Source organism: Vombatus ursinus, unplaced genomic scaffold, assembly GCF_900497805.2.
Source record: "Vombatus ursinus unplaced genomic scaffold, bare-nosed wombat genome assembly UNPS02009994.1, whole genome shotgun sequence".
NCBI classification, from domain to species: domain Eukaryota; kingdom Metazoa; phylum Chordata; class Mammalia; order Diprotodontia; family Vombatidae; genus Vombatus; species Vombatus ursinus.
The window spans coordinates 7,666,916-7,682,038 of record NW_020949772.1 but is presented as its reverse complement, the minus strand read 5'-3'; the positions used below and the strand labels follow the sequence as shown (position 1 = coordinate 7,682,038).

The 15,123-nt window shown below is 49.4% G+C and overlaps 1 protein-coding gene across 1 annotated transcript in view; it reads right to left on the bottom strand.

Moving 5' to 3' along the window:
• Positions 1-15,123, bottom strand: part of RHOF (ras homolog family member F, filopodia associated) — a 49,418-nt gene that overhangs the window by 25,697 nt on the left and 8,598 nt on the right. The window contains 2 exon segments of the mRNA XM_027853479.1: positions 247-334; positions 987-1,191. Coding sequence (XP_027709280.1) covers positions 247-334; positions 987-1,191 — 293 coding nt within the window.

The window sequence follows — 15,123 nt, the reverse complement described above, 5'->3', positions numbered from 1 at the left end:
TAAAGGCTAAATACCTATAAAGTTCATTATTAATAATAATTGCTAATTATCAACTAATGGCTGTTTTATTATTAATTATTACTACTACTAATAGCATCCTGGGGAGCTTCAGCTTACTCTAGTCCTGCTGGGAGAGGACGTGCCTCAAGGCTGGGAGTGAGTGCTTGGTCAAGAGAGGCTCAGGCCCCTGGGATACCCTGGTCCTTCCCCCTCCCTGCTGGGAAGTCCCCGGGGACGCCCACTCACCTGCTGTATCATAGAGGTTCAGGACCACCTCCTTGCTGCCCAGGGTCACACTGGTGGTGTACTTCTCGAAGACCGAAGGGGCGTAGTGCTGGGGGAGGGGGAAGACGGAGACATCAGGGGAGTGGTCAGGGTAGGGAGAATCAGAGACACCGGCTCCAGAAGGCCGTACTCCCTGCAGGGTGCCTGAGGACCCGGGCATTCCCTCCCCTCCCCTCCCCCGCGAGAGTAGCCAAGTCCTCACATCTCTTCCCGCCCTGGATGACCTGGGGAAGGAGTTCCCCCTAACCCCACTACAGAGTTCCACCGGGAGGGGAACTAGACTGGGGAAGGAGAGGGAGCCGGTCCCATACACCCCATCCCACGCGCCTGACACAGGATGTGTGTCTGCAAGGGGAGCCCCAGGACGACCCCCGAGCCTACTCCTGCTGTGAGCGAGTGCATGGGAGTGGGGGCTAAGAGATGGAGGACCTAGAGAGGAGGCGGAGAGCAGCTGGCCGCCAGCCCAGTTACGCTCCTCGGGATAGCCCTGCCTGGAGCCTGGGTACCCTCCCCGCATCTTTTCTAGCCGCCTCCCGCAGGGGAATTCCGAGCGTCTTGGCCCCTGGCAGCCGGACGTCCAGCTCACAGTTGGCACGGGCAGGGAGCGGAGGCAGGGTCGAAGCTGAGGAAGGGGCTGGCGCGGCACCTCCCCCGCACCCCACCCCCCCGTTTTCCCATCTGCCCTTCTCTCCGGCCCTCACCTCCGGGAAGGCCCCCTGGCTGTAAACCATCAGCAACGAGGTCTTCCCGCAGCCTCCGTCCCCCACGATCACGATCTTCAGCTCCTTTTTGCCGGGGGCCTGGGCCGGCGTTGGGGCCGCGGCCGGGGCTGGGGGTGCGGGGTCTGCCATGGACCGCCGCCGCCTGGGCCCAGGACGCGCGGGCTGAGAACTGAGGCCGCCCGGGCTGCCCCCAAAGCTAGGAGAGAGGCAAGTGTAGACGCCTGTTGGGAGGGGGCAGGGAAGGAGGGAGGCGGAGCCCTAAGCTCCCGCCCCGCCCCTCGGCAAACCGGGCGGCTGGACTCCTGGGTCCTCTACCCATGCGCCTCTTCCCCTCCAACCCAGCACATTCCCCAGCCTCAGTTTCCCTAAGGTCATGAATAGTACAGGGTCGACTCCGCCTTTGGGAAGAAAAAGGGGCGGGGCTCCTCCGAGGGTTTCGAGACCCGTGGCTTCATGGATGGTCCCCAGAAGCTGTCAACGTGGTCGCCTTTCCCAAGGGGAAACTGAGGCTGTAGAAGGCAAAGGAAAGGGCTTGGCTAAGCACAATCTTGTCAACAGCCCAGCGTCACGTCTCCACTCCCACATCTCATGGGTCTCCCTGGTTTGAGCTCATTTTCATTATCTCCCGTGTTTTCTGTGTCCCCTCCCTCCCCTTCAGACTGGTGCTGTCTTAGGTTGGAGGAAGAGGGCTGTCTCCTTTACCTGACTGGGCTCTCCATCACCCTGGCCCCCCTTGAACTGCCTGGGACTCCCCCACCTGACAGAGCCCTCCTCAGCTGGACTGCTTTCTTCATCAGGTCTAGGCTTCACATAGGATGGGTACACCATTATACTGGGGTGTCCCCCATCAGACCATGGCTCCCTAAGCCCAGGGTCTCTGTCTTTCCAGCCTCAAAGGTCAGATGGAGCCACGATCTCAAGTTAGCTCAGAGAGGCAGGTCCTTCATCTCTCCTGTAAGTTTTGCCCCCCTCCCCGCCCCCCCCACGTTCCCCCCCAAACCATCAGATCGAGGTATGTCTGTCCAGCCCCCAGCCCCTCCCAAGAAGTAGTGTTGGTGTAGTGGAAGGAGAGCTGGGTTTGGAGTTGGGGGATTCAAGCTCTGCCTGTCATAAACTGTGTGACCTTGGACAAGTCACTTAAACTCTGTGCCTCGATTTCCTCATCTGTAAAGGAAGAGGTCTGGACTCCATTGCCACGAGAAGTGCTTCCTCTGGAGGTCCCTTTCAGTTCTAAATCTATGATCTCCTAAGTCTCCCATTTTTAGAATGAGGTGCTCCCCTAGGGTCTTCCTGTGCCTTGGGAATCAGGTGGGGAGTGGGGGGGGGGGCAATGCACCTTCTCTGGTTGCCATAGTGCGTGATTCAAGTCCTCATGATCAGAAACTCCATTGTATTTATTCACCAGTTTATTGAAATACAGAGCAAACAGAGCTGGACCCGAAACACCGACCTCCTCCTCTTCCTTTTTTGGTCAGAATTGCTTTTGAGGAAGCCCTGAATCCTTCTCCCCTCCCCTCGAATTTCTCAGCATCACCTCCTCGAAGTCTGGAATATCGTGGGAGGCTGACACCCACCCTGGGACACACATGCTGCTTTGGGAGGCTAGAGCTATATAGAATGTCAGGGCTGGAAGGGCCCTCGGGACACAGAACATCACAGCTGGAAGGGCCTTGTAATAGAGAATGTCACAGCTGGGAGGGACCTTAGAGCACAGAATGTGAGAAAAGAAAGGGGGGGGGGCATTAGAGCACACAATGTCAGGAGTTGGGTGGAACCTTGGGGCACAGAATATGAGCTGGGAGGGGCACCCTCATTTTATAGATGGGGAAAAGTAAGCAGGCTGAGAGAAGGATCTGAGCAAAGATTAGAACCCGTTTCTAACTGTTCATCGTGTTTGGTTAGGTGACATGGTGCATAGGATGCTGGCTGGGCTGGGAATCAGGAAGATCTGAGTTAAAATCCAGCCTAGCTGTGTGACTCTTGGAGTCACGTCACTGCTGTTTGCCTCAGTTTCCTCAACTGTAAAATGCAGATAATACCACTTACTTCCCAGGTAGGGTAAAATGAGATATTTGTAAGGCTCTGAGCACAGTGTCTGGCACACAGCAGGTGCCTGCTAAATGTTTGTTTCTTTTTCTTTTCCCACCAATCTAGGTTGTGTATCATTGCAGGGCCATGTGCAATGGTATGGCTCAAATTCCTGGGGTAGATGGTTCAAATTCAGGTAGCCCTGATCAGCACTGCACTTTAAATGGCCGTAGCCACTGGGCACAACCTCAACATGGCATCTCTCCAAATCTGTTGGCCCATCAGGAAATCGATCAATTTATCAATCAACAAACACTTTTTGAGTGGCTATGCAGTGGTCAGGTAAATAGTGCAGTGGATAGAGTCAGGAGTCAGACACTTATTAGCCATGTGACCCTGGCCAAGTCATTTCACCCTGTTTGCCTCAGTTTCCTCACCTGTGAAATGAGCTGGAGAAGGAAGTGGCAAACCAGTCCAGTATCTTTGCCAAGAAAACCCCAAATGAGGTCAGAAAAAGTCGGACACAACTGAACAACAACAAAGGAATCTAACAGGTGGGAGAAAGTTCATTTCAGGTGTGAGACACAGCCCATACAACAAGTGGCGCTATAGGCAACTGAATGCTGTGTGTGATGAACAGTAAGACCAGTCTAGTCAGGCCAGCGTGCATCAAAAGAGGTAATGAACAACCTGGAAAGTGACATTGGAGCCAAGCAGAGGAGTGTGTAATTGAACCTAGGAGCAATAGGGAGCCATTTAAGGTTATTGAGTAAGAATAACGCAGTCAGACCTGTACGTTAGGAATATCATATCCACACTGTGCGCAGCATGGATTGGACGGGGGAAGACAGCTAATATTTATACCGCTTAAGGTTTGCAGAGTGCGTTCCAAATATTATCTCATTTGATCCTCACAACAATCCTGGGAGGCAGGTGTTTTTATGCCCATTTTTCAGATGAGGAAACTGAGGCAGGCAGAGGTCAAATGAATTTTCTCAAGGTCACACAGCCAGTAAGTTTCTCAGGCTGGATTTGAACTCAGGTCTGCCTTTCAGGTCCAACACTCTGCCTACTGCACCACCTGGAGGCAAGGAGACAAACTGGGAGGCTACTGCAGTTGTCCAGGTGAGAAGAGATGGGGGCCTGGACCAGGGTGGTGGCAAGTCATAGATTTAGCTGGAAAGGATTCAAAAGATCACCTAGGCACTCCACAGATGGATGAAGAGCACTTATTGCCAAACTCTGTGCTGTCTCTGCCTGCCCTCGAGTAGCTTACATTCTAATGCAGGAAAAAGCCCACAAAGGAGACTGGCAGCCAGAATGGAGTTCATCATTGTTCAGTCCTGTCTTCATGAACCCCATTTGGGGTTTTCTTAGCAAACATAGTGGAGTGGTTTGCCATTTCCTTCTCTAGCTCATTTTGCAGATGAGGGAACTGAGGCAAGCAGGGTTAAGTGATTTGCCCAAGTTCACACAGCTAGTAAGCGGCTAAGGCCAGATTTGAACTTGTGAAGATGGGGCTAGATGCACTATGGCGCCACCTAGCGGTCAAGCATGAAGCTATCATCTGGAATCGTGAGTTTGTCAGTGGAACCATCAGAATGACTGTCCCTTGATGCACTATCAGAATTGGTGAGTGAAACCACCTGACTGTTCAGTGACGCACCACACCCTCCCCAGAGACACCGGTACTGTGGATTTGAATAGTTCTCAATGCATGAAGTGGAGGAGGGCAGGGCAGGGCAGGGCAACATAACACCCATAGAACCTAGGTGAAGGTTCTATGATCCCAGTGAGAAAAGAGCCCACCTCCATTGTGGAAACAGAGCCAGAGTGGGGAAATTACTTACCCAAGGTCAAAGGGACTAGTTTGGGTTTTCCCTGCAGATAGAAAAGGCAAACAGTTCAAGCTAGCCTGATAATGCAAAATAAATACAGGCCCATAATGAGAACCTGTGACTGGAAACCAAAGGGGTTGGGTTTCCTCTGAAACAGAGGTTGGACTTCTCGTTCATTTTCCAGTCATGTCCAACTCTTCATGACCCCACTTGGGGTTTTCCTGGTAAAGATACTGAGGTGGCTCGCCATTTCCTTTTCCAGCGCATTTTACAGATGAGGAAACTGAGGCAAACAGGCATTAAGTGACTTGCCAGGGTCACCCAGCTAGGATGGGTAAAGCTGATCGTGTCCATTCTATTCACTGTGCAGATGCACTGTATGTTTTTAGCGGAGCACTCTGCCAGCCCCCCCCCCCGGTCATGTGACCCACCCTATCTTCTCCCCCCAAGTTCCTTGTTGACACCCTTCCCTCCAGTTCTCTGGGGGCTCCTCCCTGATTATATGTTGTGGCCTGTTCATGCCCACCAAGTGCCCCTCCATCGCCTTCAGGGGGGATACCCACTTAAAGTTGATGATCTGGGGAACCCGAGGCTTGGCAAGGGGGCGTTACTTGCTCAAGTTCTCCAAATTTGTTCTGTATTCGATCCCAGGCTCCTGACCCAAGGGGGGAAGGGAGGTCTTCCACTGACAAGGCCCCGGGCAGGCCATTTTTGCAGGGAAGCTGGTCACCTGCGTGCCCCCTCAACCGGCTCCATCCCAAGTGGATTTCCTGGGCCCAGAGCCTTTGTTCTCGAGACAAGGGCTCCTTTCTTCAGCCACATCAAAGTTTCCTCCTTTGATGGCAGGCAGCGCTCTCCATCTGATAGCAGGTTCTGCGGGCCTCCAGCCCAGGGACAGGAAATTTCTCCACCTTGAGTCGTCTTGAGGGTGCAGCCTCTTCTGAGTGCACTGATCTCAAACAATTTCCTTTGCACCATCCCCCACTCTCTCAGGCCCCACAGTCAAGGGTATTGGGGCATGATTAGGTAAAGAGCTGGGAGGGGCCTGAGAACAGGGACTATCCCAGGGCTGGGAGGGGCCTGAGAACAGGGAATGTCCCAGGGCTGGGAGGGTCCTCAGAACAGAGAATGTCAGAGCTGGGAGGGGCCTCAGAACAGGGAATGTCCCAGGGCTGGGAGGATCCTCAGAACAGAGAATGTCAGAGCTGGGAGGGGCCTCAGAACAGAGAAATGTCAGAGCTGGAAGGAGCCTCAGAACAGGGACTATCCCAGGGCTGGGAGGGGCCTTAGAACAGGGACCATCCTAGGGCTGGGAAGGGCCTTAGAACAGGGAATGTCAAACATACTATTTCCTCTCCTTTTGTTTTATTTCTTCTTTCTTGTGGTTCCTCCCATTAGTTCTAATTTTTCTATACATCATGACTAATATGAAAATATGCTTAATATGAATGTATAAGTAGAGCCTGTATCAGACTACACATCGTCTTGGGGAGAGGGAGAAAATTTAAAATTCAAAATCTTATGAAGTGAATGTTGAAAACTAAAAATAAATTATTAAAAAAATTTTCAAACAAAAACAAAAGAACAGGGCTTGTCAGAGCTGGGAGCACATGCAGTCCAGCCTCCCCTTGGCAGAGTTAACACCACCACCCAACACACTGGTCCAGCACACAGAGGTGACACTGCTATGGTCAATCTTATCTGATCCTCGTGAGCCCCTGAAGAGGCTTGTCATCCCCCTCTCCGCCCTTGCTGCCACAGCACTTCACAGCTCATACAACCACCCTGAAACTGGGCAGACATGACTATCTCCATTTTACATATGGGGAAAGCAAGGTTCAGAGAAGCAAAGTGACTTTTAATGCATCTACTTTATTTTTTTTTAAATGTTTATTGACATTTCCACATCTATCCCTCTCTTCTCACCTCGTCCTGAGAGCTATGAGAGGCAAGGATTCTTAACCTGGGATCTGAAAGCTTGAATAGGGGGAAAAATTACATTTTTTTTTCAACGTCATTAGTTCCCTTTACAATCTTGTATATTCCATTTTCTATTCTGAGAAAGTACCCACAGGCCTCACCCACCCCCCAAAGGGGTCCAGGACCCCAAAGAGTTTTAAGCTCTGAATAAGAATTAACTTGACCATGGTCAAGCAGATCCAAAGTAACCACCTACTTCTCCATGAGCCCTTTAAATACTTGGAAAACAGTCATCACATCCCTCCCCGAGTCTTCTTTTTCAGCCTAAACAGCCCTAGTTTCAAGGGGCAGCGAGGTGGCGCAGTGGATAGAGCACCGGCCCTGAATTCAAATCCAGCCTCAGACCAAACACTTAACACTACTAGCTGTGTGACCCTGGGCAAGTCACTTAACACCAATTGCCTCAAAACAAACACCAAAAACTGAGTTTCACTGACTCTTCAGGCCATCGTGTGATGTCGCTCTAGTTTGTGAACATCCGCCGTGGAAAGGAGCTTTCTTCCTGTGTCTAACACAGTGCTTGGCCCACAGGGCTTACTACTTACCTGATGGACTGAGGCTCAGAACAGAACACAACACTCCAGGTGATCCATCAACAGGAAGGAGTTGGAAGCTCAACCTGATAAGCTTGCCTTTGGTACTATGGTACAGCCGTGGCCAAAGCTGTCACAGGACCTTGACCAGAATCTGTGCTGACATTCGTCCCCTATGTGACCCGTATGAGTCACCTCCTAACTCTGGGCCTTTGTCTCTTCACTGTAAACTGGTGGCTGGATAATCAAAAAGTCCTTCTATTAAGAACAGCTGGAATTTATAAAGCGTTGAAGATTTGCAAAGCTTTACATATGTGAGAAGTAGCAACGAGGCCCAGTGGGTAGAGTGCCAGGCCTCGAGTCAGGAAGACCCAAGTTCAAATCCCACTTCAGACACTTACTGGCTGTGTGACCCTGGGCAAGTCACTTAATCCCATTTGCCTCAGTTTCCACATCTGTAAAAATAAGCTGGAGAAGGAAATGGCAAAGCACTCTGGTATTCTTGCCAAGAAAACCCCAAATTAGATGACTGAACAATAAAAATGATTCTCTCAATTTCCAAAACCAGCAGGGTGCCCCTGGAGACTTCAGCTGATCTTAGGGTGAAGGTGTTACTGGCCCACCTCTACTCCAGGGGCACCGTCAATTAAGCAGACCTCTAAATCTCAGGGATATGACACCAGAGGCAGTCCCAGGCTGGGTGAGATGGGCTTAAAGCCAGGAATCCTGGATCAAAATCTTGGTTCTGTCGATCAATCCATCAAGAAGCATTTGGTACATCAGTCTGCCAACAGTCTGTTATTAAGTTCTTCTTATGTGCCAGGCACTGAGCTAAGCACCGGCGATACAAAGAGAGGCAAAAGACAATTGCCACCCTCAAGGAGCTCCCAGTCTAACGGGGGAGCTTTGTCGTTTTTCAGTCATGTCTGATTCTTCGTGACCCCATTTGGGGTTTTCTTGGCAAGGATACCGGAGTACTTTGCCATTTCCTTCTCCAGCTCATCTTTACAGATGTGGAAACTGAGGCAAATGGGGTTAAGTGACTTGCCCAGGGTCACAGAGCTACAAAGTATCTGAGGCCACATTTAAACTCATGAAGATGAGTCTTTCTGACTCCAGGGCAGGTCCTCTGTGCACCATGGCGCCACCTAGCCGCTTTAATGGGAAGGACAATGTGTAAATAAAGATGTGTGTACTAAATCTATCCAGAGGAGAAGGAAGGTGACTTTAGAAGACAATGAGGGGGCAGCTAGGTGGCGCAGTGGATAGAGCGCCGGCCCTGGAGTCAGGAGGACCTGAATTCAAATCCAGACTCAGACACCGACTAGCTGTGTGCCCCTGGGCGCGTCACTTAACCCCATCGACTAGCCCCCCCCCCAAAAAAAAAGGCAATGAGAAAGTTCTCCTATAGGAAGTGAGATTTGAGTCAACACTCAGAGTGAAGCCATAGGGAGGCTAAGAGAGAGTCAGGGAAAATAAAGCACTTACTACGGGCCAGTCACTGTGGATGCAAAGACAAAAATACATTTTACAAAAATTACATTTTACGTGACCCCAGACAAGTCTTTCTAAGTTTCTATAGATGTAAGAGATGAGGATAGATGGGAAGGTACCTTGTAAACCACCAGCTACCACAGAAACAGGAGCGACCCACCATGCAGTTTCACATCTATCCACGAAGCTCACAGCAGGCATGTAAGGTCAGATGCAAAGCAGTCCCATTTTGCAGATTGAAAAGGTCAAGTCCAAAGAAGCATCAGGTTATAGGTATGGTGCAGTGGAAAGAATGCTGGATCTGGAGTTGGAGAACCTGGCAGAAATCCCATTTTGCAGGCTGGAAAACTGAGGTCCAAAGAAGGAAGTACTAAGTTGTAGGTGCCATTCAGTGGAAAGAATGCTGGATGTGGACTTGAGGAACCAGCTGTATCACTTGCTATCTGTGGGTCCCTTAACCTCTAACCTCTGAGGACCTCGGCTTCCTTATCGATAAAATGAGAGCTGGGAAGCAGCTTGACCCAGCAGAAATGTGTTGGACTTAGAGTCAGGGGACCTGACCTTGGACCCTGGCTGCATTGCTTATTTCTTGTATGACCGTAACCAAGTCATTCATCTTGAGCCTCAGTTTCCCAAAAGGAAAGGATTGTACTAGCTGTCCTCTGAAGTTCCTTCCACATCCAGAGCCAAGATCCTATGGTCTTATTACCTGTCTATCCTTGGGCAGGCTTCAGCTCTCAGTTTCCTCCTTTGTAAAAGAAGGGGGCTCAACTAGACAGTCTGTGAGGACCCTTTTAGCTCCAGGGTTATGACCCTAGCTGTGTGCCCTCGGGCAAAAGTCACTGGACCTCAGTTTCCTCCCCTGTAAAATGAGAGGGCTGAACTAGCTGGGGAATAAAGTCCCTTTTAGGTGCAAATTTCTGCCACTAGGTCTTGCCCAGAGAGTGGGGAAGAGACCTTAATGGCCACCTACCTACGGAAGATGCCTAAATTTACAGTTAAGGCCACCGAGGGGAAATGACTTGTCCACAGTCACCAAAAAATGCCCAATTCTAGACCTCAACAGCTTAAAAGAGGTCCGACACCCAGTCCCAGGCTCTGCTCATGGGAACGTGGGAGGAGAATAAAGCAGACTGTTTCAATCGCTCTAGAAATCTGACCTTGACGCTCTCATTAAAGCTCCTTGAAGGCACTGGCTGCCTCATTCTGTGCCTTGGTGCTCACTGCAGAGAAGGCATTTAAATGAATGCCTGATTAATCGACAATTTCCCCTTTAGTGCAGCTGAGAATTCTAAGAACACATGGCCTGGAAATCCCAGCCACTAGAGGGCAGCAGGCTCCATGCTCCAGGACTGGCTCTCCCCAGTCAGGGAGGCTGTTTCTCTGGCTTGTGTTTCCAGGGCGGCAAGAAGGGAATTGGGAAGGGGGAGAAGCCGGGGACACTCTGGCCTACTGCATACACTAGGGTGATATGAGATTCGGGATAAATACCGCCACTAATCTTACCTTAGGCAGCTAAGTGGTAAAGCACTCCTCTTCCTGAGTTCAAATCCGGCCTCAGACACTTTCCTAGCTGTGTGACCCTGGGCAAGTCACTGAACTCGCCCTCAGTTTCCTCCTCTGTAAAATGAGCTGGAAACGGAAATGGCAAACCACTCCAGTATCTCTGCCAAGAAAATCCCAAATGCGGTCACAAAGCACAAAGATACGACTGAACAACAAAATCTTATCTCCTAGATCCCGAACTAAGCACCAGCCTCTCCTTCAACCTGCATTTATAAATCTACTATGTATCAAACCCACTGGGGATAGAAAACTAAAACAGCAACCACTTTACAATCTATCGGGAAGAAACCAGGCTTGGTGAGAAATAGAAACAAATGATATACAAAGTACACAGAATATACTTTGTATACATATACAGTACACAGAGGCCAGAGATTCTTTGTGAGGGCTGAATAGGATCTTGGAGGGCAACTTGTCCAATCCTCTCATCTCGTAGAAGAGACTGAAGTCCCAAGTGGTCTCCTGATTTTGCCCAAATTTGTATCAGCTGTGCCAGCAGCAGTATCTGAAGGCAGATGCCTTGAAGAAGGCCACGGAGTACATCCATGCCTGGTCAAAGGCACAGGGAGAAAGTAGGGGAGGGGCTGAAAATGTTATGTCTCCTGTCTGGGAAACACCAGAGGCCAGTTTGGCTGGAAGGTAAGAGGGTGAGAAAGACAGGAATGTGTAATGAGCCGGGAAAAGCAGGCCACAGCCAAACTGTGAAGGGTTTTCAAAGACAAACAGAGGTTTACTTCTTTTTTGTGCCCAAGGGAAAGAACGAGCACTGGAGTTTCTGTGCTTTAGGAATATAAATTTGGCAGCTCGGCGCAGTTGCGACTGGAGAATCAGGGGCCAAAGTACAGGCAAGAGGTGATCCTGGCCTAAACTGGGCCGGGGGACGAATGGGACAGCAAGGAGCCAGGGTGGCTAGGTGGAAGACTGGCTGCAGGGCTGGCCTTGGAGAAAGAAAGACCTGGGTTCAAATCCTACCTAGACATTCCTAGTGGTGTGACCTTGGGCAAGTCAGTCAACCTCAGCCTCAACTTCCTGTTTATTGTTCAGTTGTGTCCAACTCTTCATGACTCTATTTGGGGTTTTCCTGACAAAGACACCAGAATGGCTTGCCTTCTCTGGCTCATTTAACAGATGAGGAAACTGAGGCAGAGTGAAGGCACTTGCCCAGGGTCACATAGCTAGGAAGCGCCTGAGGGTGGACTCCAGCCACTGTGCCACCCGGTTGCCCCTTGAGGGTGAGGGGCAGACAGGAAGCACATTTTGAACTAATTCATTCACTGGCATTTATTAAACATTGTAGACAGTATGCCGTCCTGAAAGCTTGGGGAAGATATCAACATTATTACTACTCCTAATGACAACAAAGTACTTTAAATGTTACCTCATTTTATCCTCAAAACAACACTGGGAGGTTAAGTGTGATTACTATTCCCATTTTACAGATGAGGAGCTATATTATCCTTGTTTTACAGATGAGGAAACTGAGGCTCAGAGAGGTTAAGGAGGACCCTGTGACCTGCCCCAAGGTCAGACAAGTAGCCACTGAGGTAGGATTTTAACTTAAGTCTTCCAGACTTCAGAGACGGCTAAGAGGCGCAGCGAATAGGAAGCAGGCCCTTCGGCCTGGAAGACCCGAATTCAAATCCAGCCTCAGACACTTAAAAGCTGTGTAACCCTGGGCAAGTCCTTTCACTTTGTCTGCCTCAGTTTCCTCATCTGTAAGATGGGCCAGAGAAGGAAATGGCAAACCACTCCAGGATCTTTGCCAAGAATACCCCAAGTGGGGTCACAAAGAGTTAGACCCGACAACCCCTCACTTCTGGGCCTTGACCTATCAGTAGGCCTGGAAAGGCGATTGAGCCAGAGGGGGCGGCCTGATCTCTCGAGTGCCAGCGGGCCCTCAGTGCCTTAGCAGGAGGTTTCCAGGTGAAGGGAGGGAAAGCCGGAAGCAGCCCTGTACGAACCCCTCAATCCAGCCTTAGAAGCTCTGGACTCTGGTCTGTTATTGACCTCCTGACCTCTATGGGCCGCGGTCTCCTCACTTGTACTAAACCGTTAGAGCCAAGAAATGCTATGTGGCTTTGCTCGATTTTATCCAAGCCTCCCAGGGTGTTCTTAGGGAGAACATGGGGGTGTCAGCTAGATGACAAATCTGGAACTGGTCCAAAGAGACAGCAACAACCGGGTCCCTTTGGCAGGAGGTCTCCAGTAAAGCATCCCAGAGATGTGGGCTCAGCCCAGGGCTGGTCCACGTTCTTACCAATGACTTGGAAAACTGCATACGTAGCATGCTTAGCAAATTTACAGGAGCTAACAAAGTCGGGAAGGACAGCTGAACACTTTGGAAGAGAATATTTGGGTTAAAAAAAAAAAAAAGATCCTGATCTAACAGATCATTGGGCCTAATCTAATAAAATAAAATTTAATATGGATAAACAGAAAAGTCTTACGCTTGGATTTAAAATGGCAGGTATGAGTAGAACACAATTCATGTGAAAAAGATCTGGGGGTTTCAGTGGACCACCAACTTCATGAGTCAACAGTGGCAGTGAGGACAGGTTAACACGATGGGAGGCACAGCCTCCAGGAAAAGGTTGTAAGGCTCAGTATAGTCTAAGCATTCAGAGGAAGACAACTAGGATGACTGCGCGGGGTCAGGCACATAGTAGGAGCTTAGTAAAGTAGTAGGAAAAGAGCACTGACTCAGAATCAAAGATCCCAGGTTCAAACGCTGCCTCTGTGACTTTCGGGAAGTCACTTAATATTTCTGGCCCTCAGTTTACCCATCTGCCAAATGAGGGAGCAGAACTAGATGGCCCCTTATAGCCCTGTCACCTTTGAACTTTTGTGGTTTTACTACTAGCCAATCTCCAAGACGCTTCTTAGCTCTAAATTCCCAGGATGCTCAAGTATAGTAGGGGGAAAAAATCCACTGGATTTGGAGTCACCGGGTAAGTGGACTCAGGTCTGGCTCTGTGTGGCCTCACCTCTATGAGCCTCAGTTTACCCATTCAACAAATGAGGAGGTTGGACAAGATGAAGGCAAGATAAGGAAGGGACCTACGGGCCTAGGCTTGGGACGAGGAAGGGCAAGGCATTTCCACGGTAGGTTATAAACAAAGGTGCTGGAGGAACATTCAGGAAAGGAAGAGAGACATTTTCTTACTTCCCGGATTTTCCAAGGGAAATGTGCCTGGCCCTGTGCTGTGGGGTCAGGGGAAGCACTTTTGTCTGTAGTGTCCCCAGCACCAAACAATGACCGGCAAATAAGTGGTGCTTAATAAATACTTGAGGCAGCTAGGTGGCGGAGCAGATAGAGCAGACTGGAGTCAGGAAGACTCATCTTCTTCAGTTCAAATCCAGTCTCAGACACTTAGTAGCTGTGTGACCCTGGGCAAGTCCTTTCACTTTGTCTGCCTCAGTTTCCTCATCTGTAAAATGAGCTGGAGAAGGAAATGGCAAACCACTCCAGGATCTTTGCCAAGAGGGACTGTGAAGAGACAGGACTGGGGGAAAAAAAAAAAAGACTTAACAACAATAAATGTTGACTGACTAATGGTTATCTCCCATAGAATATTTCCCTTGCCGGGACACCATTATATGTATTCCCACAGGGCTAAGAGTGGTGGGCATAAGAGGCCCAGTCTGGTCAATAAAATGATGCCCAGCTCTAGGTCCTGGGGGAATGAGTCCTTGACTAGAATCCCATCACGAGTTGACTTTACTACTTATGACACCTTGGCAAAATCACTACAGTGTGCCTCAGTTTCTCCATCTGTAAAACGGAGTGGGGAAAGAAGTGAAGGGTAGTTGGTTGGCTAAGATAATCTCCCACGTTCCTTCCAACTATAAGAACCTATGACTAAAATGAGATTTAATCGACACAGGTATACCATACTCTGAGCAAACCCGTCAGGTAAAATAATGACTGACGTTACTAAAGAGTTTTTAAGTCTGCAATTGCTTTATAGGTACTATCTCAACTGATCACCACAACAAGCCTGTGAGGTAGGCAGTTACAGGTATGGTCTCCATTTTACAGATGGGGAAACTGAGGCTCAAAAATAAAATTAAAAACTTGCCCACGGTCACACAATTGGTCACTGGACCAAACACCTGGAGCTGGAAAGGAACTCACAGGGCCTCTACTTGGAGTCTTTTAATTTCTTTTCATTTTACAAATCAGGAAACTGAGGCCTAGAGAGAGGTCAGGGTCACACAAGTAGTAAGGAATAGAGAGAAAGTTTGAACATAGGCTTCCATTGTCCCCAAAGCCATGTAGTTTCTCCTTAATCCTTATAAACAGCAAGTAAAACCTGCAGGAAAAAGTCAAGGGAGGGAAGGAAAAGTCTCTGTGTAAAAGAAGCCTTTCTTCAACTCAGCTGCCCCCAAAGGCATTTAAAATAATAACAAAGAGTTGCCATTTATATCGTGCCTTAAGGTTTTACAAAGTACATTTATAAACATGATTGAATTTGATCCTCCAACAACCCTGTGAGGTAGGTACTGGTGCATCATTCTCATTTTACAAATGAGGAAACTGAGGCTCAAACAGTAAAGGGACTTGTCCACTGTCAGATTAGAGGGGTATAATTTTAGAGCTGAAAGAAACTCAGAGGTCATCTAGTCCAACACCTTCATTTTAATGAAGGGGAAACTGAGGCCCAGGGAGGGGAAAGG